The 26,678-nt window shown below is 37.2% G+C and overlaps 1 protein-coding gene across 5 annotated transcripts in view; it reads right to left on the bottom strand.

Moving 5' to 3' along the window:
* Window positions 1–21,838, bottom strand: part of uggt1 (UDP-glucose glycoprotein glucosyltransferase 1) — a 34,169-nt gene extending 12,331 nt beyond the window's left edge. For 2 of the 5 annotated variants that reach the window (XM_084412169.1, XM_084412165.1), the window contains exons 1-26: window positions 21,751–21,838; window positions 20,845–20,983; window positions 20,669–20,748; window positions 19,300–19,430; window positions 19,089–19,201; window positions 18,372–18,546; window positions 18,176–18,272; window positions 18,005–18,086; window positions 17,797–17,897; window positions 16,112–16,211; window positions 14,808–14,868; window positions 13,887–13,978; window positions 11,151–11,301; window positions 10,952–11,071; window positions 10,729–10,814; window positions 9,024–9,159; window positions 7,908–8,039; window positions 7,528–7,692; window positions 6,978–7,098; window positions 6,335–6,433; window positions 4,596–4,690; window positions 3,573–3,779; window positions 3,288–3,419; window positions 3,061–3,191; window positions 1,467–1,562; window positions 1,289–1,391 (exon numbers count right to left, since the gene is read on the bottom strand). In XM_084412169.1, coding sequence (XP_084268295.1) covers window positions 1,289–1,391; window positions 1,467–1,562; window positions 3,061–3,191; window positions 3,288–3,419; window positions 3,573–3,779; window positions 4,596–4,690; window positions 6,335–6,433; window positions 6,978–7,098; window positions 7,528–7,692; window positions 7,908–8,039; window positions 9,024–9,159; window positions 10,729–10,814; window positions 10,952–11,071; window positions 11,151–11,301; window positions 13,887–13,978; window positions 14,808–14,868; window positions 16,112–16,211; window positions 17,797–17,897; window positions 18,005–18,086; window positions 18,176–18,272; window positions 18,372–18,546; window positions 19,089–19,201; window positions 19,300–19,430; window positions 20,669–20,748; window positions 20,845–20,983; window positions 21,751–21,823 — 3,018 coding nt within the window. In that variant the 5' untranslated portion in view covers window positions 21,824–21,838. Of the gene's footprint in view, window positions 1–1,288; window positions 1,392–1,466; window positions 1,563–3,060; window positions 3,192–3,287; window positions 3,420–3,572; window positions 3,780–4,595; window positions 4,691–6,334; window positions 6,434–6,977; window positions 7,099–7,527; window positions 7,693–7,907; window positions 8,040–9,023; window positions 9,160–10,728; window positions 10,815–10,951; window positions 11,072–11,150; window positions 11,302–13,886; window positions 13,979–14,807; window positions 14,869–16,111; window positions 16,212–17,796; window positions 17,898–18,004; window positions 18,087–18,175; window positions 18,273–18,371; window positions 18,547–19,088; window positions 19,202–19,299; window positions 19,431–20,668; window positions 20,749–20,844; window positions 20,984–21,082; window positions 21,102–21,134; window positions 21,183–21,616; window positions 21,660–21,750 lie in introns of those variants that run through there. The other 3 variants (XM_084412166.1, XM_084412167.1, XM_084412168.1) reach the window with 3 other exon arrangements.
* Window positions 21,839–26,678: the final 4,840 nt, after the last annotated feature.

Genomic DNA, 26,678 nt, shown 5'->3' with positions numbered 1-26,678 from the left:
TGTGATTACTGAAATGTTCTTTTCATGTATTCTTTAATGTCAGTATTTGATATCTGAATGCAGTAACAGCGCTTGCTTATTTAGCCTGGCTTCGAGAAATGAAATAGGGACTTGTTTTGTGTTTGAGAAAGGTCTTCAACGTGTTAAAACATATAGGGGTCATTGAAGCCAATAGTTTAAGGGACCATTTCTTTGTTAAAGCCTTACTTTCCAGTTAGACTAAAGTGTAGCTCTCCTTGAGAGAAAGAACGTATTATCTTGATGTTTTGAGAGGACTCTCCTGTTTATAGTTAAGAGCCTGGCCAAATCCAATCTTGGAAAAGCTGTGTGTCGGTGTGTGTGTTAGTCTTCTTGGTTACAGGTTAAGGAACCACTGGCATTATTGGAGATTTACGGAGTTGTTGTTTCGGGACATGCTGGCTCCCAGCAACCCAAATCTGCGAACAGGAAGGTCACGACGTGCCTAACTTCAGGGTCCGAGTGTCAGATGCATAATCTATGGAGATCTGCTTCAGTCTATCTGTATATGTGTGAAAAATTACTATGTTTATCTATTTCTTAGCCAATCGGACACTGCAACCTGAATCAAGGACGTAGCTTAAACCTTGGTGAAGGGTACCTGCTGTGATCTTAACTGTAAGCGGGGCGGCCTTCGAACTCCTGTGTGAGTCTTGAAGCTGACTTCTGCAGATGAAACTGCAAACTATCTTCAGTAAATCTTTTCTTTAATTTATTATAATTCTGACTCCGGGTCATCATTCATCATATCTGGTTCTGGGTCTTTGACTGTAAAACCCCTTACACTCTCTCCTGTTTTTCCAAAGTCATAAGACACGAAACACAAAAAAAGATATTATTAATAAAATCGGAGAGATTTCTGTCCTTCCATTTAGTCTATTCACCCAAAACTCTGATGCTTCAAAACGTTCATGAAAATGTTGCTAAAGAAATCCATATGAATCAATCCATATTAGTGTTCTATGTATGTTCTCTGATCAATGTTTATATCTAAATAAACGCTTAAATAAAAAAAATAAAAATAAAAAAACGCTTCAGAAGACTAGGATTAAAGCGCTCGATTATTTTCTGATCTCTTTATGAATGTTTTAAACCGAGTTTTGGGTGAATAGACTTTTCATAGAGATTTCATTAAAAATATCTTGATTTAAGTTCTGAAGATGAATGAAAGTCTTATGGATTTGGAACAACATGAGAGTGAATAATTGATGACAGAACTTTAATTTTGGGTAAACTATCCTTTTAAGTGAAGGTGTGCCCATGTCCTCACCAGGAGGAGGGGTGCCAGTTTCTGAGCATCTCTGGTCACTGGATCCAAAACAGCTACAACATCGAAGTACACTTCCTCTTCCTTTGGTCTAATCTTCACAGCACTGTAAAAAGGAAAAAGTTGACAAATTAATTCTGAAGATTTAAAGATAGTCCTGGTATGAGGAAAAGTGACGCACCTGTATCTGTCTTCTGCAAAAGTGTGCTCGATCCTTGCCTCACCTTTAGGCTGGGAGGACAGCAGGGAGTCCACCTTCATCACCAGATCACTAGCTCTAAATCACAACGAAACATACAAAACAAACAGATTGAGTAAGGCCCAAAATCTACTCTACGCAAGAATGAATGCAAATGTGTCGTCGCAATCAGAAATGTCAGAACACAATTCGATTGTAAAAAAAAATCTTGCTGAGCAAGTTAGTTCTTTTTTGTTAATGTACATAGCTAGATACCTGAGTAACAACAATCATTTTATTGGCACAGAATTGATCACAACCTTTTCACCCCACTGAGTAGAGGTGTGAGTACATTCTCTGATTCGATTAATATTCTTTAATATTCGGATTTTGATGCAATTTGATTAATTTGGAACAAATAAAACACTGTGGAGGAGAAGGATGCAAAATCAGGAAGTATAAAGCATAAGTATTTGTGCTGGTGTTTGAGAACAAATCGCTTGGATTGATCACTCTGAATCATATGTTATTAATGGTTTTCTAAACTAAACAAAAGACATCAAATTATGATGAGTTCAGGCTTGTTAATTCCCTCTGTCACACATTTAAAGGTTGGAGTTGTTCGAAATATCCTTCAAAGCATGTCAATCCTTGAGTCTATATATTCATGTCCAAAATTAACATCACCACGAGAAAAACAAAACAAATGTGCATACAAAAATTAATCTTTTAAATTACATTTAAATAAATGATAGCATTTTAATAATTACATTAATTTTATATAAATATTAATATATCAATTTTGTATTAAGATTTAATGCTGCATTCAGTAAATATACTGTATATTCAGATTAGATTCACAAACAATTTAAGGATTTAACAAAATTAAATTGGAAATGGGCTTAAAATGTACAAGACATTGGCAGCGGTGGCAAAATGTTAATTTTATTGACTGTGTATTTTTCTGGCTAATATTGACAGATCTCAAATCAGAAAGAACAAAATACAACCCTACTCAGTGGAGTGAAAAAGAATTCAAGTGTTTGAATCTGTGTTTCTTGATTATTTGTAGTGTAATTTCTTGCCATTTATTTTTGATAAATCACTTTTATTGACACATATAACAGAGAGGATAATCAACCAGATTTGAACCAGTATTGCCCACAGAAGCACCATGGCTAACCAAAGCTGAGCAAAAGGCAAAGTTTGTTCCTCTCTCTCACAGAGGCCTAATGCCAGATTCAAGCGCTGATAAAGACAATGACTGACTAACTCTATTATAGCCAACACTTCAATAATCAGCCCTCTAAAAGTTTACTGAGAGGATAATGAACACGGTGTCACTGTCTCAGTCTGCTCTTCCAGTAAATACACATAAAACGCAACGTTTATTACGTCTCCGTCTTCAAGGCAGACCGACACACTTCATTAAGAGGAAGTAATTACTGCAGAAAGTACATGTGTTAGTAATGTGTAATCGTAATCCTTCCACAGTCCTGCACTGAAAGAGGTCTGGAGCTCTATGCAAACGGCAATCATTTGAATACATCAACAAAAGTATATGTAACTTGTTTAGCACTGGATTGGTCTAGCATACCTGTCCTCTACCATGCCCAGCTGTTGAATTTTGCCCTTGATGCGCTCTCCTGATGTCTTTAGGATAATGCTCTCTAGAAGCAAAAAATCATCCTGGTTAAAGACCTCCCCTTCTTCCAATGGACCAATGATCTGCAGAGAAAAAACAGGAAGCAAAGTAAGAAGAGCTTTCACAGTATCAGAACAGAAGTATTGCTATACACTCAGTTGGCCGAATGTCTAACTTACTCTTCCATTACTGATCACAGCCCTCTGGCCCTTCTTCAGTTTGAGGACATCCTGGCAATAGGCAGAGTGAGCCAATAGGAAGTTCACATTAGAGGACTCATATGCACTCTTAAACAGAGGAACATCCATGCCCTGTAGTGCAGAAAAAAGCAGAGGGATCTGGTTAAATTTGTTCTATATTAAATTCTGCAGTTTAAAAGTGACATTTACAGCAGCAACAGTGAAATAACCCAGAGCACATAATCCATCACAACTGTAAATGAATTCCAGGAGAGCTTATTTTACCCCAACAGCAAACTCCGCAATGTCACTCCCACCATAAAGAGCCTGTGCCGTCTCTTCTTTAGCCATTTTGGTGATGAAGTTTTTGGCGTTGTTGGAGGTTTGGGTCTGCATAGCTGACCATATAGCTCGAGCAATCAGGCTCTTCTCATTAGACGGGTCCTCGCTGGGATTATTGATCACTCCTAATCGTACATTATTACTGGTTTTCTAAATTAAAAAACAAAAAACAAATTTTGATTAGTTCAGAACGTTTCTTTTTCCACTCCGTGATTTAAAAATCAGAGTTGTTATATAAATATAATTGGAGCTGTTATATAAACCCATATAAATAGCATGCTAAATTAAAATATCCAGTGGTGTTACTGATAACTAAAACTAATGATAGTTTTGGTTTTAACTGAAATAAAGCTGAAACAAAACAAAATATAAATAAGATGAAAATAATTAAGAAAAAATGTTGCCATGGCAATTAACTGAAATAAATTACTAAAATTACTGAGAATGATCATTAAAACTGTATTAGAAACAAAATAGAGCTAAACAGAAATATAAAAAAACAAATAAATATTATCCAGCAAAATATGTCAATCATTGAGTCTACATATGCATGTCCAAAATGAACATTCACCAAATGCCAAGAGAAAAATATTCCTAACAATGTGGATGCAGCATGAATAAAAAAATAAAATAAAATGGAAAGTTAAATAAATACAAATATTTGTGCTGAAATGTACCTCTAAATATATTTTAAATGATATTCAAATAAATTATAGCTTATTTTAGTAATTACATAAATACTGATATACAAACACCTTATTGAGATTTAATGCCACATTGTGTAAAAACAACATATTTAGATTAGATTTAAAAACAAGAGTAGTAACAAGACAATGGAATTGCCAGTAAATGTCCCAGTTCTTCAGACAGTGGCAGCTGTGACAAAAAGTTCAATCCTGTAATCACTGTGTATGAGGTATTATCTTTTACAGCTAACATTGACGGAACTCAGTGACAATGGCCTACCATGTGGCGTATAGCATCATACAGCAGCTGTCGTCCCGAGGGCTTGTCAAAGTCTCCTACTACCCAGAAAGTCACTGGACGGATGATGCCATCATCTGCAAGTCAGTGAAGAACAGACACATGGGCTAAAGGAACTTACATAGGCGATACATGCCGTTTCCTCATGCAATCTAAAAAGGTGAGTGAAAATGATGTGAGAAACTGAAAGGATTGTCTCGCTTGTCTTAGGTTTTAACAATCCAAAAGGTGTATCTGAAGTGCCCAAGAGGCACACAAAGACAGACAGGCAATTTCAACCTAGATATAAACCTGTAAATGTTTGTAAAAGAAAGGTATTACAGGGGACCACAGGATAGAAAGAGATTCTCTTTCATCCATCACACAGTGACAGTTCGGACAGATGACAAATGCACAGCTGTGCGTAAATCAATAGCAAGCTTCAGAAAACTTCTTCACTTGGTTAAAAGAAAACAACCACAACAAAAATAAGATGGTAATCTGAAAACTTGCAGACACACTTAAAAAGGAATATTCTGGGACATTTACATCAGTGGCATGCTGTCAATAATTTAGAGGAAAAATAAATGTATTTACAGGAATGCACTTAAAATGGAAGTCTAGCTAGCACCACTGCCAGACTTCCACTGCGTCCTACTGTCATGTTTATACCGTCAAAACAACATTGTAGTAAAATAGATATTTTAAATATTTAGATGTTTTTTCAAAGATGTTGCACACTGGCCTGCTAGGCTGCCTTCTACTGTAATTGTATTCCCGTGAATGTATTTCCCATTTGTGTGTACACAAACTGAGACAAACCGAGTCAAAATTATTTCCCGTGGTAATCGACAGCATGCCACAGATGTGGTACACAGACATTAAGTTTTAAATAAGCCGGAATATTCCTTCAAGCAACAGAGAGCGTTATGTTAATGAAGGTAATGTAGGCGTTTTCTAACAATATTTGCACTCCAGCACTACATGTTTAGATGAGATCTATGAGAAGCGGGCTGTCAGTTAAGTGACTATAACAGCTCAATGCAATTACCAGAAGCATCCCTGGTTGACATCCCTGAAAACAGCATTCAAGAAAAAAGAAATGAAGAAGCAAATAAAAACACACAGATATATTTAGACAGTTTTGAGGTGTCTAAAGCCAGGTGTTCACTACAATTTATTCTGTTCTTCACAAGTGTTGCCTGTCAGATTATACAATGAGGTTAAAATAATCTGGTTAAAAGCCAAAGCAGATTGTATGCCATTAACAGTCTTTTACTGTATGTCAGTCAGCGTCAAATACACATCAGTCAAGACTTTGGTCATAATATACAGTGTTGACTGCTTGATTTGAGTCCGTCATCTTCATTTGCATGTGACTGCTCATTATCAGAAATGAACTAAAAGACTATCATAACGCAAAGGGAACACTAAATAATGAGATATTTGTTGCATATCATATAGAAAACAAGTTAGTATCAATTACTATTTATCAGTGAGCATGTCACACTTTTTTAACCGGGACTGCCAATTTCTCTTAAGACAAAAATCTTTGATGAATTCAGAAATTTGTCTCAGACGGCAAAACCTCAGTGTTCACCAGGCAATTAATGTAAGATGGACAAAACAAGCCAGGAAGGCCCCATAGAGAAACCCTCCATTGTTCATGTTTATATAGGCCAGAGATCAGCAGCAGGTTGGAGGAATAGCATTTCTCAGATCAATAGCAACAACCCCCTCACCTTTCTTTGTCATGTAGTTCATGCTGTTGGCCACCGCTGCGTTCTTGTCTTTGGTGTCCAGAAAGAGGAAACGTGCGTATTCGTCGATAAAATGATTGTCTGGAAAAGAAAAGACTTGGTTTTTTTTTTGGAAGTCAGGATATGCCAAACACTTGGGGAGAAAATGAAAATAAGGTTGTGCTTTGTTCTCAGTTAGAGGTACATTCGCATTCCTAATTGAATCCAACCAAAGTCATTTTGAATGCAGCTATTTCTGAACATTCAGTGCTATTTGAGTTCAGATTGAAATGAGTCTTTCTCAGCTTCCTGCAAGACTGCAAATATACTATTCAAAAGCTATTAAAATTCAGTTTCATATTCCTCGCAAAAACAAAGTAGTCTATGAATATCATTGCCGCAGTCTCATTTGTACGTCTTTGTAAATAAATGGGCTTTCAAGAACAAACAAGACATTTAGCACAGAATTCCCAATGAGGCAGATATTCATTCCCGAAAACCTGTGAGAGCATACGTATTGTATATCTCAAACTAGCTCGTTTACAGGAAAAACTAAAAACATATGATTCAACAGAAAATAACGGCAGAGCAGCAAAACACTGAGAAAACACAATTTTGTTATGAACACAGTCAGACAAGTACTCACTGGTGGCAGAAAGGTCCAGATAATTCCTGCTGGTGCTCAGGATTCTGGAATTGATTCGTGGGACAACGTTGGGCTGATTCATGATAAAATCCACCACATCATGGTCACTGTTCAGCTCACCCTGAAAAGATTATGAAAGCATTTTAAAAGATGACACTGATAATAAATAAGCGTAAACTGTACTTCAGATAATGCAAAAACATATGCATTAATAAATAAACGCTCTCTCTCTCGATAGATAGATAGATAGATAGAGATAGATAGATAGATAGATAGATAGATAGATAGATAGATAGATAGATAGATAGATAGATAGATAGATAGATAGATAGATAGATAGATAGATAGATAGATAGATAGATAGATAGATAGATAGATAGATAGATAGATAGATAGATAGATAGATAGATAGAGCGAGCTCTTGCCAAGTGACGATGGGTTTCAGCTATTTTTTAGGAACAGTGCAATAATATAATGTGGTACTTTTTAAAGTAATGTTCCCTAAAAAGGACACCACAGAGACTTTGGGTGACAGACATTCAATTCTCACCAGATAGACAGTGCGCTGAAAAAAGCTGGTGGTCTCCAGGATCTTGTGCATGACGACTGTCTCCAGTTCATCGGGGTCTAACTGCTCACGTTGTAAAGGCATTCCATTATACAACACCACGGGCAGCGGGCCAACACCAGTCTGTTCATAATATGCCTTTCCCTCCTGTGGAGACATAGAAGATATTACCTCAATAAGGGTTATAGTTACTGGTAGACAGACACAAAGAGCTATTAGCACAGGAAACACCTCTGGCTGACAGTCACAGAATCTCTACAGTTGACCAAACATTCGGTCTCTTTTGGCATGACTATGACATCTGAGATGGGATACTGCTGAAATATTCAAAGCACACACACTAGAAAAACAAAATCCCTCACTTTTCTGTTGTTGTCGTAGGCAGAGTCAGGTCCCAGGATGCTGCTGATCTCTACATAGGGATATCTCTTCTCCAATACACCCACTACATGCTCAACCTTCAGTTTGCCTCCACTGGGAACTTTGCTCAATATCTGAAAGACAGAAGATAATCACAACACATCCCTACAAGACAGTCATTCTACTGTACTGTTCATTAAAAAAAAAAAAAAGTTTGTTTTTAGTCCACATCTGTTAGATATACATGCCAGTGTGTTCCTAAACAAAGACAATATTCACTTGAAGCCGATATACTTTAAAAAAGTATACTCTTTTGGAAAAACAGACCACAGATTCTGAGGACTCATCCTACACTCACTAATTTTGTCCAATAAAATGCTCTCTAGAATGAGAATGTCCCTCCCCCCAATATCCCACTACTTCTGACTAGCAATACATTTACATTTAGTCATTTAGCAGACGCTTTTGTCCAAAGAAACTTACAATTTAGGAATAAATTAAGCGAGTCATTGTGAAGAGTCAAAAACAACGCAAGAAGAGCTCAATATACAAAGTTCAGGCATTGTTCAGAGTAGCATAAGCCCGATAGGGGAGGATTAAAGGAAAAGGAAAGAACATTTTTGAGGTTGGACAGCGCTGCACTTAAGTGTACTAAAATTCAAACTGCAATACTTTTCAGACGGCTTTTCAGCGGCTGTTATTTAAAGTAGGAACGCGTCTAAATAAAATACAGATTTATATGAAGGTAAAATTTTTAAATAAGCAGAGAATCATAAATAGCCTTATCTTGTGTCAAATAGTAAACTTAACAACAGGACAACTGGATATTAAGAAAAAACCACTTGTGCGCTCTTGTCGTATCCACAGACTGACCGCTTGTATAATACTTATTATGAAAGACTTAAAGACTTAAGACTTATTTTAAAAAAAGGGGGCCTTAGATGCAATTTTATGGGAATAATCTCCATAACAACCATATAAAACTGTAATCTGTATAAACTGTAGTTATATGACGATGTCAATCCTAAAATAGTCATAAACATACAAAGTATGGAAAACTCTTATCTGTCTACACTAAATTGTTGTTGTATGAAGCACTGGTGATGATGTTGACTTACAGATATGATAGCGTCAAAGGCCATTTGGCTGTCTACATCATCAGCGATATAGTTGAAAGCTCGAAGTAGTGCAACACCAGCATCCTGCATCCCATCAACATCATCAGAATCATTCACCACAAAAACCACTCCAATCCTGCAGACAGAAACAGAGAAATTACCAGAGAAACACTACAACTCCACTGACATGTTACAGAGTTGAACCACTTTAAGCCTATAATGAGAGAGTTTATATATAGAAAAAAAGAATAAAAAAACTTCAGGTGATTAAAGGGATAGTTCACCCAAAAATGAAAATTAGCCCATGATTTTCTCACCCTTAAGTCATCCTAGGTGTATATGACATTCATCTTTCAGACGAATACAATTGGAGTTATATTAAAAAATGGCGTAGGATGTAGGAGTAGCGTAAGCTTTGACGCCTCTCACGGTTCAAACAAACAGGGCTGGGCAACAAACTCAAGCTCCTCCGACATTTTTCTTTAAAAATTGTCATTACGGGCCATTCATGTCATATACACCTAGGATGACTTGAGGGTGAGTAAATAATGGGCTAATAAAAATTTTTGGGTGAACTATCCCATTAAGTGAAAAAAAAAAAAAAAAAAAAAAAAGGGGGCTTTTATGTCATATTTTATATATTAAGAGCCACAGAAAAATAGTTCAATGGAGGGGGGAGAATGATATCGGAAAATGACCAGGGGCCTCATTTATAAAACTTTGCGTAGGATTTGCGTCAGAAGAGGCGTACGGATGAAACATAGGACGTGCGTACGCACAGAAATATTCGGATTTATAAAACCGTGCGCACGCACATCCTACGCAGTTTTCCCTTAATAAATCACAATCAATTCTAAATGTAGCGCAGCTTTTGCGGCTTCATGTCACGCCCATAGTTGCCCATAAATAGTCCGTGAAACGCCCACAAGTTAATATTCATCGATTGCGAAATCATGGCAAACACAGACAGGAAATCCAAGAAACATCTTCTAAGAGCGCAAGATCAGCCATTGTGCGTCATTACGCATTGTGATGGCATCATGGCATTTTATTACCATCCATTTGATTGCATCTGACAAGCTACAGATGTGTTATGAGGATGAATTGCATAACATGCCAATATTATTGCAGAACATATTTCCCTTTTCTTTTTGCAAATATGTGTTAATTTGCATTTCTGTTGTAATCTTCGTTTGATTTTGTTTGTTTTACACTGCAGATCGATCAAACGGGTGTTCGTGTAGGCTGTTAATTGTAAGACTTGCTTTGTGAGGTCTTCATGTTATTTATGAGAGGCAGTATTGCCATTTCTTTTACACAACGGTCTACAATTTCACACACTTTCATGTGTTTTTTCCATCTGCCGACGGTGTCGCCATTTCTCATTTCACCCGTTTTTGTGCGTACGCCTGGGTCGGAGTTTGCGTGAAGGACCGCACATTTTCCCGTCAAGTTTGCTTTTTATAAATACCAATTATTGCGTAGAGCGGCGTACGCCTTCTTTTGTGCCTATGCAACGTTTATAAATGAGGCCCCAGATTTGACCTGGATGTATGTTATATTAGAGATAATGACTGAGGGAGTACCATGGCTCCTATGCATTGTGAGCATGTGAATTACCACTGTGCCAAAGCTCTGACATTAATTCACAACTGAAAAATGAATCATGTTCTTGTCATAATGTTCGGCCTACTTTGAGACTGACCTGAGTGGGATGTTGTTGCTGTAAAACATCTCAGCCACGCTGATCAGCTCGGCCGTGTTCTCATGGGTCGGATCCAGAATCATCACCTGTCAGAACGACACAAGCACACGCTGTAAAATGATTTGCAGAAATCAGGTCTATGTGGGGTTTACACTGTGAACTGTTAATGTCTGAAGAAAATTGTGACACAAAGCGATGTTTACACAGCACCTGCGATACTCACCAGATTATGGAAATTCTTGCGGATCTGTCGAATGACTCCAGGAAAGGTGGGCCGCAGTAGCTCCTGCACATTAGAGGGCCAGGACGCATACTTGCCATCTGTCTCCAGGTTATTAATCCACTGGAGAAAGAGAGAAAGTGGGATTATTCTCTTTTATCTCTCTCTGAAAACAGGTTTGCGTAAAAAAACCATGGCTCACGTTAACAGCAGGGCTGCGGATGTCCACGGCATAGTCAGAGTCTGAGGGCTGGACGTTGAGTTTGAGGATGTCGTGGATGTAGGGTGTGTCAATGAGCAGACTACGTAGACCCTCCATGACCCTGGCCTCATTCCTCAACACGTCAAAAATGCTACAAAAACACATGATAAACATCAACAAACACACACCTCACTTTATGGTAAAGTTGTTGTTGTTTTTTTAAGAAATTAATGCATTTATTTAGCAAGGATGAATTACATGTATAAAAAGTCACAGTAAAGACATTTATAATGTTACAGAAGATTTCAATTTGAAATATAGCATGTCAGAAAGAATAAATAAAAATTTGTTTATATATATATAAAAATAATTACCTTCACATAAGTAATTACATTTGAATGCCAATGAAAATATTTTCAAATAGGAAACAGTTATTTTTAATTGTAATAGTATTTCACAATACTGTATTTTGATCAAATAAATGTAATTTACAATACATTTTTACAGACACCAAACTGTTGAGCCTTAGTGTATGATATTATAGTCAAATATTATTATTGTTTTTCTTATTTTTGTTAAATATTTATTATCAATTAAAACAAATATGTTTAGTCTTTAGCCAACTAGATGTACCGCATGGCGGTACAAAATATGACCACCGCTCAGGCCTGCACTGGCTTTCCACAAAAATAAGTGACGTGGAGCAATTTGGCTGTATTGCATGTTTATGTATATACCTAAAAAATGTAGTAGTATGTGCATGTCTGTCTGTGTGTATGTGTGTGTGTCTGTGCGTGTATGTATGCGTGCATACATGTGTGTGCGCGCGTGTGTGTTTGTGTGTGTGTGTGTCTGTGCATGTGGATTTGTATGTGTGTGTATGGGTGTGTGTCTGTGCGTGTGGATGTCAGTGTGTGTGCATGCTTGCGTTTGTTTGTATTCCTGCATGTGTGTGTGTGTGACAGTTAGGGTTGCCAACTTCAGAAAAGGAAAATGCGGGACAATCGTGGTTATTTATAGGAAAATGAGGGACATTCAAAATATTTGTACTGTATCACACAGTGTACGTCATTTCAGTGTCTGCAGTTAAGTTTGTGTTTAAAAGGTTATCAGACATAAACACATTTGTATTGCTTAACCTATTTATGTATTTAATTCTAAAAATATTTTTAATGTCATACATGAAAAAAGTCACATTACAAACAAACCATAGTTCAAAATAACAGCATTTATCTAAAATAGAAAGCTTTTTTAACATTATACACTAGGCTTACAGTTCAAAAGTTTGGGGTTAGTAAGATTATTTTTTGGGGAAAAAAAATAAAGAAAGTAATTGCCTACTTTTATTCAGCAAGGATGCATTACATTAATCAAAAGTGACAGTTAAGATAATGTTACAAAAGCTTTCTATGTACTTTCTAAAAGCTTTAAAACATTAATAATAATCAGAAATGTTTTTTGAGCATATTATTCCCTCAGGTAGATTACATGTTTTCTTGCGTGGCTGGATGTTAGACTCATGAACAATAATCACGTTGTTTGCATTCGCCAAAATTGATTAGCCGAAATCAAAACGTGGACAGTGAAAGGAAATTACCGTTAACGCGAGACGAGTCCGGCTTGAAGCGGAAGCGACCAGACGGCAGAGGATGTTCGCAAATCAAACAATGATTTGTCTCAAAACAGTGATTAAAAAAAGCTGTGATTGGATGATGACAGGTGTCGGTGATCATTCTCAAGTGTCGTGGTCAGCACTGCTGCTGTTGCTGTTGCTGTTGTATCAGTCAGTGGTTTATCAGCTTGTCAAAAAACGGGACACGGGAGGTCACGCACGGGACAAATAAATTAGGCCCAAAATACGGGACGTCCCGCCTAATTCGGGACAGTTGGCAACCTTAGTGACAGTATCATCCTAAACCAGCAACCCTTCGCTCAACAGCACCATCTACAGGCCGATGAGTGTACAGTCACTAAATGTGCACATAAATGAATTTATTTTATACCCCCCCCCCATGGATGAAATTCTACGAAACTTAGCATACCCCCCGAGGATGTCAAGTTAATCATACACATGAAATATGGTGCAGTTCTGAACATCTCAACTGAAGATAGGGGCGATTAAAGCAGAATAATATTGCATTTTTATTTTTTATGGGAGAGGCGCAAATCACAAATGAGTGATTATGGGCTAGGTTGATGTGGGCCCTTAAGACCAACATACCATAAATATTTCTTCATCCTCTGTGTCACGGTTCAGGTAGTTATTTAGGAAAAACTGAATTTTTTGGGTTTGGGGGGGCCCAGCGCGGGGGGGGGGGGAGTGGCCCCCGGGGACCAAACGAAATTTTTCCGTAAAAGTCTAGTGGGGCTACATGCCCACCAAATTTCATGTTCCCCGGTGTTTCGGTGTCCCTGGTATCGTTCAGTAGATGACGAAAAAAAAAAAAGAAAAAAAAACTTTGACAATCCCTATATGACCGCTTTCGCTAGCTATGCTAGCGGCGGTCATAATTATATATACTAAAATAATATAATACTTTATTGTTGAGAGTTTATAATATAATATAATATAATATAATATAATATAATATTATATTATATTATATTATATTATAATATATTATAATATAATTCTGTTAAATATACAATATTTTATAAATGGAGTTGTTACATATCCACTAATAAATAAAATACATAAACTACTTTATAAAAAATAAAAAATAAACATTTTCTTACCTGAAAATATCCTGCACATCCAGGTCAATATGGAGTCCATTTATGAACAGAGCAGAGTCTCCTGGCTGGAGACCTAACGTTCCCTTAAAATACTAGAAGAGACATGAGAACATGGGACATTAGGTATGACACACTCATAATTAGCTCTAATATAACCTACCAAGCCCTGTGGGTTGGAAATCCCTGGATGAAACATATGTTTCTGTCACTTCATAGAGCAGAACAGAAGTTGAAAGAGATGCTCAATATGATCTATAATTCAAACAGACTCTTTTGAGCCTCAGGCCATTTCCACTCTATATATTCATGCTTTTATCCGTGGCACTCATGTTTGTTATTCACTAAAGGCACATGCATTAGGGCGAGGGAGCTCATTAGAGAAACTTAAAGAGCCTCTATTCGTCATGTTTCCCAGTGTGCAATTACAGTGAGGAATGAGGAGCAGGTCCGTTACACGTCCTCATTACGAGAGGCAAGCAACGGCTTTAATCACAGAAAGGAAATGACCGAAACAATGAACGAAGCCACGTATAAACCGAATTTGGCGCAATTACTTCATTAATTTCCTTTTTCGATGACAAAACAAAAGCATTTACACACGTTCCGATACAGAGGAACGGGAAGAAAACTAGCAGAGAGGTGTAGAGAGATGAGTCTCCATTCCATTACCTCAATACAACCAAAACACTTTGCAACTGACATCCTTACATTTTTTAACACCGGTTTTAATATATGGGAAGAGAGAATCATCGTAAAGACTTTTCTTGGTGAATTATGAGGCAAAAACAAAGACTTGACTGGGCTTCTTCGAATCCATTATCTCAGCGGTGCAGACGAAAAACATAGTGAATGAGAATACCTGCTAAAGCAAAAGCTTTGAGAAAAGAACTTGAGGGGAACAAGGACAAAGGTAGCCCTCACCTTTTGATTTTCCTCAATCTCCTTACGGATCTCTGAATTAACCACTGTTTTTGTTAAGGACCTGAGAGAGGAGAGAGAAATGTGAGCTTTTACACTGAAAATGATTCATTATAATCAAACCTTGAATGCACGCCTAGCATAATCTGCATAAAAATGTCTGTGCTGAGGGTTTTAATCAACGCTGTTTAACTAGATACAGATGAGATCGCTTCCACTGACGTCATGCAAGTCTGCATTCAGAAAGCTTTGAATCAGAAAAAAAAAAAAAACTCTCTCTTTAGAGTCGCTGAGTCAGAGCTGCAGTTAATTGCTCTGGGCGAAACATGACTGCATTTTATCCTCCATGATGTCAAAGATCACTGTAACAAAATAGCATTTTAGTGTGGTAGTGTGGGCAGCATATTTTAAATGCATTTGCCAAAACAAAAAACAAAAAACATCTGTGGCTGCACTGTCTGGGCCAAATAAAGCATATTATTTTCATCATAACTGCTGACGGCTCATTTTTTTTCTCCTTAAAGTGTTAATTAAACCTCTTGGAAGGCAGTTAAGTCTCGTTTCCTTTCAAAACTTCCAGCTCGGAGGAGTAGGCTAAACTTTCTAATGACTTGAGCGGTCTGCTGCCAGAATTTATGAACTGAAAAGCACTTACAACTATAGAGCCAATGAGGATTTAAAAAGGGCCGGAAAAGTGGCTTTTTAAAGTGAAATATAAACTTCCCGCCACACATAAACATGTTATGTCACACCTGGTTAGAAAACTGTTTCATCAATTTACTGCTTTTGCTAAAAATTAAATGATGTGCAAAGTGGCAAAATCTCAGCCAATTAGAACATATTCATTGTTAAAGGTGCGTTTATGCCATGCCGTAATTACCGTAATAACGAGATTACGGCTTGTAAAGGTTCATGAGCTTATATAATTGTTAAAAATTACAACTTACAAACTGGGAATTCACTGAGAGCTCCGACTTATACCACATGACTACTGTACCACCTGACTGCTGCAGATTCATTTTGGTGTTGATAGTGTTTCCTATGGTTTTGGCATAGAAGCACATAATTCTGAGTCTAAGGATATGAACAGCTCCGAGGAGAATGCCAAGTGTTGTAATCTCGTAAGTACGGTAATTACGACATGACATGAACGCAGCAAAAATACACAGCTAAGTGGAGCAGGATTTCAGACCGATGATATTTCAAAACAAAATGTCAAACTAAGAAAAACACAAAAGGACACAGGAATTTTTGATGCTTCATCATGTCTGGTTAGGACTGTAATAGATACACAGATAGTTCTTTACCTGGCTTTGGTAGGGAAGTTCTGGCTCAAATCCTTCATGACATTGAGAGCGTCCACAGAGGGAGCTGCCAGGATACGGGCGGCAGTCTGAAAGCTGAGATCTTGAGGAGGAGGTTAAAAAGCTAATGTTATTCAAACTTGCATTTCAGCTCTTGAAATATTCAAGATCTCATTTGAAATAGCCATGACCTGTATACGGTATGCCAATTTCTCTAATTCTACATAAAATTAATTTGATGTGCCAAAGCACTTTTACAGTACAGTACTGTTGGGAACATTGCATTCAACTGTGTGTGTGTGTGTGTGTGTGTGTTGGCTCAGAGGTTTTGCTAAATGTGACTAGTCTCTGATGAGTTTACCTTGATAGAGCAGTAATGAGCTCTGGACTAGAGGGAGTTGTGTTTGACAACCGCACAAGCCAGCAGAACCAAAGCTAATTAAGAATGTGGAAACGGTCCGTTTGCATATCGTCAGAGTGAGTATTGAGCAACCCGAGTGCTCCTTTAGTCACAGGTAATACAATAATTGAGTTTGAAAGGCCTTGATGTAGTGGAATTATTATAAGTGTGCCAATTATACATTTAAGCAATGGCAAGAGAGGCTCTGCTACCTTAAAGGATTAGTTCACCCCAAAATGAAAATTTCCTAATAATTTACTCACCCCAATGCCATCCAAGATATCCATGTCTTTCTTTCCTCAGTGGGAGAGAAATTATGTTTTTTGAGGAAAACATTTCTGGATTTTTCTTCTAACAGTGGACTTCATTTGTTACCATCGTTTTTAAGTCCAAAACAATGCAGTTTCAAAAGTCTTTGAAGTGTTTAAACGGGCTGTAGCCGATCACAGCTGAAGAAGAGGTTGTTATCTAGCGAAACGATAGGTCATTTAAAAAAAAAAAAAAGATAATTTATAGACTTTTTACCTTCAATAGTTAGAATAGAGCTGATCAACAAACGGACAGGGAACTACGTCATCACGTTGAAAGGTCATGCCGGCGCCGGCAATACTATTTGAACTACTATTCATATTCATCAGAATGTTATTCATATACTATTCATATTCATATTCACTGAATACTATTAGTATATATATATAATAGCAAACAATACTATTTGAACTATCCTTCTACGTACGGTCGCATTGTAAACAGTGGGGCGGTACTTCTGCCGCGTGACTTTTCAACGTGATGACGTAGTTCCCTGTCCGTTTGTTGATCAGCTCAATCCGAACTATTGAAGGTAAAAAGTCTATAAATTATACTTTTTTTTTTTTAAATGACCTATCGTTTCGCTAGATAACAACCTCTTCTTCAGCTGTGATCGCGTACAGCCCGTTTAAACACTTCAAAGACTTTTGAAACTGCATTGATTTGGACTTAAAAACGATGGTAACCAATGAAGTCCATTGTTAGAAGAAAAATCCAGAAATGTTTTCCTCAAAAAACATAATTTCTCTCCCACTGAGGAAAGAAAGACATGGATATCTTGGATGGCATTGGGGTGAGTAAATTACAAGGAAATTTTCATTTTGGGGTGAACTAATCCTTTAAGTTAACGTGCTAAAAACACAGCAAGAGAGACTGTTCACACTCTTCCGCTTTAATAAAAAACACTATCATCCAACAAGCAGGCATTAAATGAAAATGTCATAGATGCCAGCAGTTCCACCAGTTCAGAAACACCCACCCTGCATCTGCCAAACTTTAAGTGGTGCCATCTCATTGGTGCTCTCAACCAAATGGTTCCGGAGCTCCTTCAGCTGTTCCTTAAGTTCAGGATAAATGGTCCTGACAAATACAACAATGTGTGCTATCAAGATATATAGTTATTTAATCTCAAACATAAGCAAGCATTTTTGTCAATGGAGAGTTCGGTTTATGAAAAGTTAATTTACTTGAGTTTGCCAAACAGAAAGCCTTGGACTTCATCCACAGAATCATTTTCACCTATTATGGTAGCATTCGCATCAGCTCCAGCTGTGAAAAGTGGAGAAAAGAGTTTGCTAATTAAAAGGATTTCTGTCTTTAAATTATACAAATATCCAATATAAAGACTGCTTTCATACCCTGAACTTGTGTGTCATCTTTGGCTTTGTACTCTTGGTTTTTGATGGCCAGTTCCACTCCATATCCAGAGAGGTGCACTTTACTCTTGCTGGGGTTCTGCATGGGTGATAGAGTATATGGAATGAAAAGACAACATTCATTGCATTTGGATTTAACCTATTTTACATTTAATGTATTAACAGTTTTGATTCTTACAGAGAGAAAGTGCCGTAAAACGTAAGTGATCAGGCCCTTGTTGGCTTTGGCCAACATCAACTGATGGAATCTGGAGAATTCTTTGGTGCCCATCTCAGCATAAAGAATCACAATCGGTGCATCAGGATTGGCTGAGGGGAATTTGTGATCACCTTTGAAAAAGTATGGTTTTGGCCTAAAAATTAAAAAAAAAAAAAAAAAAAAAAAATTAAACAGTTTAGGTTAGCTATCATGTCATTTTTTTGTATAAGAAAAAAAATGTATGCTTGTAAATCACTTTATATAAGTACAAATATTAAATGTACAGTAGTCTCTCAATTAACATGAAGACATGAAAACCACATTTACAATAGTTATAATACAATGTTAACAAAAAATGTTTATGTAGTTTTAGATGGAATTTAGCATGTCCAACATTTAGACTTTCCTTTGCTAGCATCTGTACAAATATTTAGATTAAACATAATTTATGCTTAATAATTCTAGCATTACAAATCTACAAGTGCATTATTTACTTCCTGTCCCAATTAACAACATTTTCAAGCATACCAAAGATATTATCCATTTAAAAATAAATTTTGTGAGTCACTCCACCAGATTAACTCAAATATTTTGGTGGAAATTGGTAAATTCATTCAATGTTTTTTCAGTCATTTTTATTTGAGCTTTGTAGGTCATGTTGGATGGAAGGCTGCAGCAGGTCTTGCTGTTACTCACCGTTCTAAGGCATTATCCAGCATGACTTTAAGTCTTTCAGTATCGCAAGATGTCTGTCCATGTACGTTGAAGAACGCTTTACAGCCAGACGGAGGAGGCTCATTAGATGCGATCTACATGGACAAACAGCACATAACACGTCGAGTCAAACCGGTTTTATCCAGATTTACTTTGAGTTTACATTAAACCGCTGTGAAGAGGCATCACTCACCTGCTGGCTGGAATGGACGGTGGATGAGTAGGCCCTCAAAGATAAGGCGAATTTCAGCAGGTTAAGCTGCACTGGGCTCAGCAGCGCACTGGCTCTCTTCAGGATCAGATCATAGTAAGCCAGATCCGTGTCTGAAATATGTAAACTGATTGGCCATCCACATTTCAAGAGCAACAAATAATGTTGGTGCAACTGGAACTATTTTTATTAACTGTAATAAATTAATTTTAAAGAGTTAGTTCAACCCCCAAAAGAAAATTTGCAATCTGTCATCAATTACTTACCCTCATGTCAATCCATCTGAGAGATTTCTGTCCCTCATTTGAAAGTCTATTGACAAAACTCTGAAAGTTCAAAATGTTCATATAGTTTGGGGTTTAGCGGTTTAATCTTCTGAACAAGTTTGCTGAACAATGTTTATATGTGAATAAAAGCGTGAATTACATCTGTTCATCATTTAAAGCGATAGTGTTGCTTCAGAAGACTTGTATTAAATCGTTCAATTCGTATGGATTTATTTTATGATATCTTAATGAATGCCTTGAAGCGTCAGTTTATAGTGAACTGACTTTCAATGGAGGGACAGAAATCTCTCAGATTTCACTAAAAAGATCTTCATTTGCATTTCAAAGATGAACGATCAAGCGAAGCGTCAGTTCTGGCAGGTCACGTTAGTCAAGTTCGCATCAGCTGATTCACGTCTACCTATAGGAAAACGACGCCTATCACTATATACAAATATAAGCTCCTTCAGTATTATCAACGGCTATCGTGTTTCTCAGGAGCTAATTACCCGCCTCCTCCATCCCCAGCTCCTCCTCTCGTCAGTCAGGATTTGGCATTCTGATTCCCCTTGAATCAGAATAAATTCTCAAATTATGTTGTACTTAAAATCTTGAATTAATGATATCTGCAATACATTCATATTGGTTCTGTTCTGTTTACCCCAAGGGGGGTTATTGCTGCTCTCCCTGCTCTTATCCATGCTAGGCTGCATGGATGCGCAGGGAGTTCTTGCCCAGAACAGAACCATACCGCCAATCCAAACTGTATGCTAATTGTCAATTGTATTTGACGATAGTGGTTCTGACAGAAAAAGTGTTATGGTGGGTTGGGAACGACATGAGGGTGAGTGACTGATGTAAGAATTTTCAATTTTGGGTGAACTAACCCTTTAACGTTTGGTATAGCAAACAACTGCATATTTTAGTATATGATATTCAGTACAACAGCACTCTTGCACATGTGATATTACTTCAATATCAAATATAAGATCTCAAAGGCTTCATAACAAATAAGCAAACAGGCTGACAAGCCTTTGCATGAGTAAGAAGTAAAAGTAAAAGATGGGATTCATATCAAATATTACCATCATGTTCATTCTCAATATTTTGATTAGCATCTACAAAGTTCCAGAACTTCTCCTGACTCTCTTCAGCAAGAAACTCACTGTAAAATATAATGGCATTTTTATTAATAGTAAACGGGAAGATAAAATGATATATTAAACATGCTTTCATCCATGATTCTGTCGTTCAAGCTAACCTGGCTTCCAGCAGGAGTGGTGTAGAGGGCCATTTAGTGGTCAGTGTTGTTGTAACGGCTTTTGAGTCCCCATTGACAGAGTTGACAGAGGTCAGAGCCAGCAGTGCAGCACACAGCATCCACATCTTCCCACAAAAGCCTGAGAATATGAAACCAGTTAAACTGGAGTAGGTAAACATTTCAAATATGAAAAAGAAAGTGAAACAAACTTGAAACTGTTCCTTACTACATTACATACATAAAATACATCAAACTGACATCATAAAACGAATTTATAAATAGGGTCTCACAAGGGTATTCAATGATAGCATTCATATGTTTCTGCTTCGAATTGTATTTCACTTCATTTGACAGCTTGAAGAGGACAGCGCGATCTAACTCTAAGCCAATCAGAGCTCTCAGCGTGGACATTAAGATTAGCGTTATCCAATCAGCGTTCTCGTCAAGCTGTAGTTCCGGGTTCTTATTAACTTCCTGCATTATAACAAATTCTTTCAAAGCATATTTTACGAAGATAGATGACAATTTTATTTATATCGTCAAACTAGCACTGAAATAAAATTAAAACACACTGAGTAAAATCAACTGGTATAATATTATGACATATGTTATCATAATGCGAACGATTTATAATGGATTATACAGATTACGAGAATGAGGTGCGATTTAATTGAAACACAATTAGAAAATAATATCAAGAAACGAATCTAACAAGAAGAGTCCAGCGTTTAAATGAGCTTTTCTTTGTAACGCACTGCCAGTATAACGTTACCTGTGCAAGCATGACTAATCACATACATTTGCTTCGACCCAGTTGCAAAATGCATGTGACGTATTCATACAGACTATTATCGCGATAAATGTAATGCGGCAGAATTATGCTGAGGTTAAAGTGAGTAATCATACCAGCACCGGCTTCTGAATCTGCTTCGTGAGTTGCCATGTTTGGACGGTGTAAGTGGTCCATTCTACGGTTCATGTGTGGGTCCTGCTCTCTGTGCCTTTCCAGAAAAAATGTTTTAAGCATATGCAAAATACCGTATCATACTATAAGTGTCACATTAACAACTGTAGTAATAAAACATAATATCTTATTGGTTGACACATATCATTAATATGATTAAAGAGAACAACATACTGCAATGTTTTTCGCTGGCTATACGCTAGACAGCTTATGTGTTATAGACGCCATTTTGGCTCAAGAAGACCGCGCAGGAGCCTTTAAAGGGATAGTTCACCCACTCACTCTCAAGTTGCTCCAAACCTGTATAAATTTCTTTCTTCTGCTGAACACAAAAGAATATATTTTAAAGAATATGGGTAACCAAACATTTGATGGACCCCATAGTAAGTCAATGGGCCCCATCAACTGTTTGGTTACCCATATTCTTCAAAATATATTAGTAGTTTTCTTCCTTGTGTTCAGCAGAAGAAATAAATTCATACTGGTTTGGAACAACTTTCAGAATTTTCATTATTGGGTGAACTATCCCTTTAACTGACTGATTTATACGTGCAAAAATGGAAACGGCGACAATGCTTTAAGATAACGACGAAATGCATCACTGTTTTGCTTTCCATCGCTCTGTGTATGATGCCTATTTTCGTGCTGCTTTATTTTAATACGTTTTTAAACAGCTGCCTCACTACTTTATTCCCAGCCTATTTTTACATTTACATTTTATCATTTAGCAGACGCTTTTATCCATAACGACTTACAAATGAGGAGAGCAAAAGCAATCAAATCAACAATAGAGCAACAATATGCAAGTGCTGTGTCTAGTCCCAGCTAAGTACAAGTATCAGGGTTTTTATTTACTTTTTTTTTGTAGATCTCCATAGAATAGTAAATGTTAGTATTAATGGGTTAAGTATTTCTATATAATCCATATGGTTGGGTAGATGCCATGAAATTTCAAGCAGAAGCATGTTTAATTTCTGTAAAAGTACTTTTAAAATATATAATGTAACCAAAGATATTAAATATATATATATATTTTATTCATCAACTACTCATTGATTGTAAATTGTACATTGTCATGTAGGCCTATTTATTGATTGTTTCTACTGAACACATTGCTTGGGAGAACTGACAGTATTACACTTACTTCACATTATATCCCTTTAATATGCTTATCCATTAAATTAGAAAATCATAAGATTGTGCAGATCATCTTATACCAAACTGATTCTGAATTCACTGATACACACATTTGTCAGCCACATTGTCAAAGTGTGATCAATTAGCATGGCAACCGTTTATGTTCCCTTGTACACTTAAAGATTTTTCATACCTCATGAACTCAAATGCACCTTGTGCAAGTATAACTCACCATTCCTTGGGTAAATTCAGCCTAAAAACAGGTTGAATGATTTGTTTCCACCTAAGTGTCCCCTTTGATTTCCCATGGGCTTGGTGACCCCTGCATGACAATAAAGAGGAGGAACAATTCAAACAATAATGCTTATTTGTTAATTATGCAAACTTTCCCTGAATTGAGCTGGAATCTGGATGATGACACCACTGTTTTCCGCAGAGCTGCTTTATCTGATTCAACTTCATCTCATAATGATGAATAAGTACACTGAATAAGCACAATATAGTTGCTTTACAGCAGAATTTGAATTTGTCTCATATTTGAGGATGTTTGTGTCATTGATCATTATTATCCTGTTTATCCCTGTAACACATTCTATATAAAGCACTATTTAAATAAATGTGGAAATAAAGGATGTATAATTCAAAAAGACTTTATGCCTAGTTCAGCTGCAACTTTTTTAGAATTGACACGTCTGATTTTATGAACCAACACAAGTCTCTCATTGTAAATATTTGATTCTCAATCATCTTGTCAGAGGAAATAAACATCTAGATTTTAATATGATACATATCCCTTTTGGGATTCACAAAGTTGCATTTTACATGTTTATCTTGCATTACAAATTATCTAAATGCTTTCAGGCTGTTAGCAAAGATCGGAAACTTTTATTACCAGAATTCTACATCAAACAAAAGACTTGCATAGCATTTTGAGACACGGCTTCCAAGCCATAGGCGATTCTCTTATTTGCAAATTCTTCCTGCTTCTACCCAGAATGAGAATTAAACAGCCTGCAGATGCTGCTAAACAGCTCAATGCCACTGCCGGGTCAGATGCCAAAATACATGCTCTTTTTTATCAATCTCGGACATGATTGGACACCCTGGATCTGTTTGGCTATTACCACCCAAGCTTGAACTGACAAGGGCATGCTTGATATTTCAGCCGGATATTTATACATGCTTCCATTGGCCTTTCTTGGGGTAGAGCAACACACCCGGTGAAATTGTGGCAGAAATTGCATGCTCTGGCATCAAATTAAACTGTAGATCAAGTGTGACAAGTCGAAGTGTGCTTCTAAGGGGACAGGGAGCCCTGGGTGCTTTATGGGGTCAAGGTGGCTCCATTATGCATTAGCCCGTGGACAGAAAAGTAGAGCAAAGCCGCTCTCCTCTTGCCGCAGTGGCTGTTAACCTTTCCGCTGGATCGCCCACCTTTTATCTCTGAGGGGGGCTGTAAAACCAGCAGCCTGCTGCAAAAGGGGTCTGCTCGTAAAAATCAATTACCCTGATTAAGAGGCGATTTGCAGAAGTCCTTCAAAGCCAACAATGTGATTCAGAACAGAGTTTAATATTCTGTAAAATTTCAGAGAACGATGTCAACTCTCAACACTAAATTCCACAAGAAGTGCTATGGGGAAACGGCCGAGAAACAGATTTCGAGGGAAACGACAATGGAGTCCGAAAGCTTTTCGAGGATGTGACATCATGTTGCATGGCACTGACTTACAGTATATTCCCCGGTGCAAAATTATATGTCTCACTTTTAAAAGTCAAGTAAGGACCTCCCGCATAAAAGGTTAAGTGGCCACATCAGTTCCACATCATCCTCTTTGTGCATTCAAATCAAAGCTCAGAACTGAAGAACTCTCGCAATGTAAATTACACCGGCAATTGATGACTAATGATTAGAGATCAGTGCCGCTAAAACCTAATTTACTGTGACTAGTTTTAAACGAAGCCATTTGAGGTGATTTTGTGATACGATCGGGGCAGGAACCACTTTAGATGCTGAGAGGGAGGTGTCGTCTCCCTCAGTATTATTATTTTTTTTTAGAATATTTTATTTTTCAGTTTTCAATTCCAGAATATACATGAAAACACAAACACACAACTCCAAACCCCTTCCCCAACCCACCCACAAACTGGAAAGAGAGGAGGAGAAAAAGTAAATAGATAAATAAAATTAATAATAACGAAAATGATACTAGTACTAATAATGATAAAATGAATTAATCAATAAAAAAAAAAAAAACATAATAATCGAGAGGCAGGGAAGACAACAGTAAGCACTGACAACAAAGAGCTTGTAAAGACTACGACCCGTCCATCATAGGAGCTGACAACGTGTCCATATATGCTAAATAGGGCTGCCACATCTCTGTAAAAGTATGATAGTCATTCCTGAGTATATTATGTAATTTTTTCAAGTGGAAGACAGCTATTCATTTCTGAAACCCATCTTCCTATGGAAAGTTGAGAGTCCGACTTCCATGTGATAGCGATGCACTTCCTTGCAACGCACAGGGCCAGTGAGAGGAACCTCTTTTGAGCTTTTCTTAATCGTGTATCAATATTTGTAGTATCTCCTAATAAGCAGATTTGAGGATCTAATGGGAGATGTAGTCCTAGGAGTTTGGTCATGATGTCAGAGAAGTCATGCCAGAATGTGTTAAGTTTTGTGCTTGACCAAGTGCAATGTAGGAATGAACCCTCTTCTAAACTACATCTAAAACACAGGTTAGATATCTCAGGTTTGTAATTTCTGTGGCGTAAGATAGGTTTGATGAAGAAAGTTATAATAAGTCAGCCTGTATCTGGAATTAAGAGTGGCAGTTAAACTTTTTTGACACAATTCAGCCCAGAGCTCTGTACTCATTGTCACACTCAAGTCAGACTCCCATTTCTCCCTTGATTTATGTAAACCTGGTTTTAAAGCATCATCCATCAAGAGGGAGTACACTTTTGAGATAAGACGAGGTGTGTTACCCTCATGAAGCAGTTTTTCCAGATCGCTGAGCGTGGGTAAAGTCATTTCAGGTCCCAAAACAGATTTAAGAAATGATCTTAACTGTAAATAACAAAAGAAGTTTCTGCTGGACAGATCATATTTCCTCCTTAGGTCCTCAAAAGACATTAGGCATCCATCCTTATAACAGTCCTCCAAATGATGAATCCCTTTTTGGTGCCACGTTTCCAGGATCTTATTATCCACTGACATAGGTACGAGTTCATTCTGTTTCAATGGTGTTCTGGGTGAAAATATATTTTTTAGTCCAATATTTTTCCGGACTTCATGCCATGTTTTGATGATATGAGTCAAGACAGGGTTGTCTCTCAGTATTATTATTTTGCTATTATTAAAATGCTGGGTTGTTTCAAACCATCTTTGGGTCAAATGTTAGCATAAATTCAAGTGGATGCTGCACACTGGTGGTGGTTGAGGAGAGATCCCCTGATATGATTGTAAAGCGCTTTGGGTGTACAGTAGTACATATGAAAGCGCTATATAAATGCCTCATTCTATTCTATTCTTCTATTCTAAATTACATTTCTAAACCCAACGGTTGGGTTTGTCCATTTTTGACCCAAACATGGGTTTGGGTTAGGTTAGGGATGATGTAGTGTATTATTTGCTATTTAGCTAAAACTGTCACATGTATGTTCTGTTTTGGTTTAGTTCTTGAATCTAGAACAAAGGAACACATAATGATTGACAGGTAATTTACAGGAT

Source organism: Rutilus rutilus (assembly GCF_951802725.1).
Source record: "Rutilus rutilus genome assembly, chromosome: 6".
NCBI lineage: Eukaryota > Metazoa > Chordata > Actinopteri > Cypriniformes > Leuciscidae > Rutilus > Rutilus rutilus.
The sequence above is the reverse complement of the archived record's forward strand: the minus strand, read 5'-3'. Positions and strand labels throughout refer to the sequence as shown.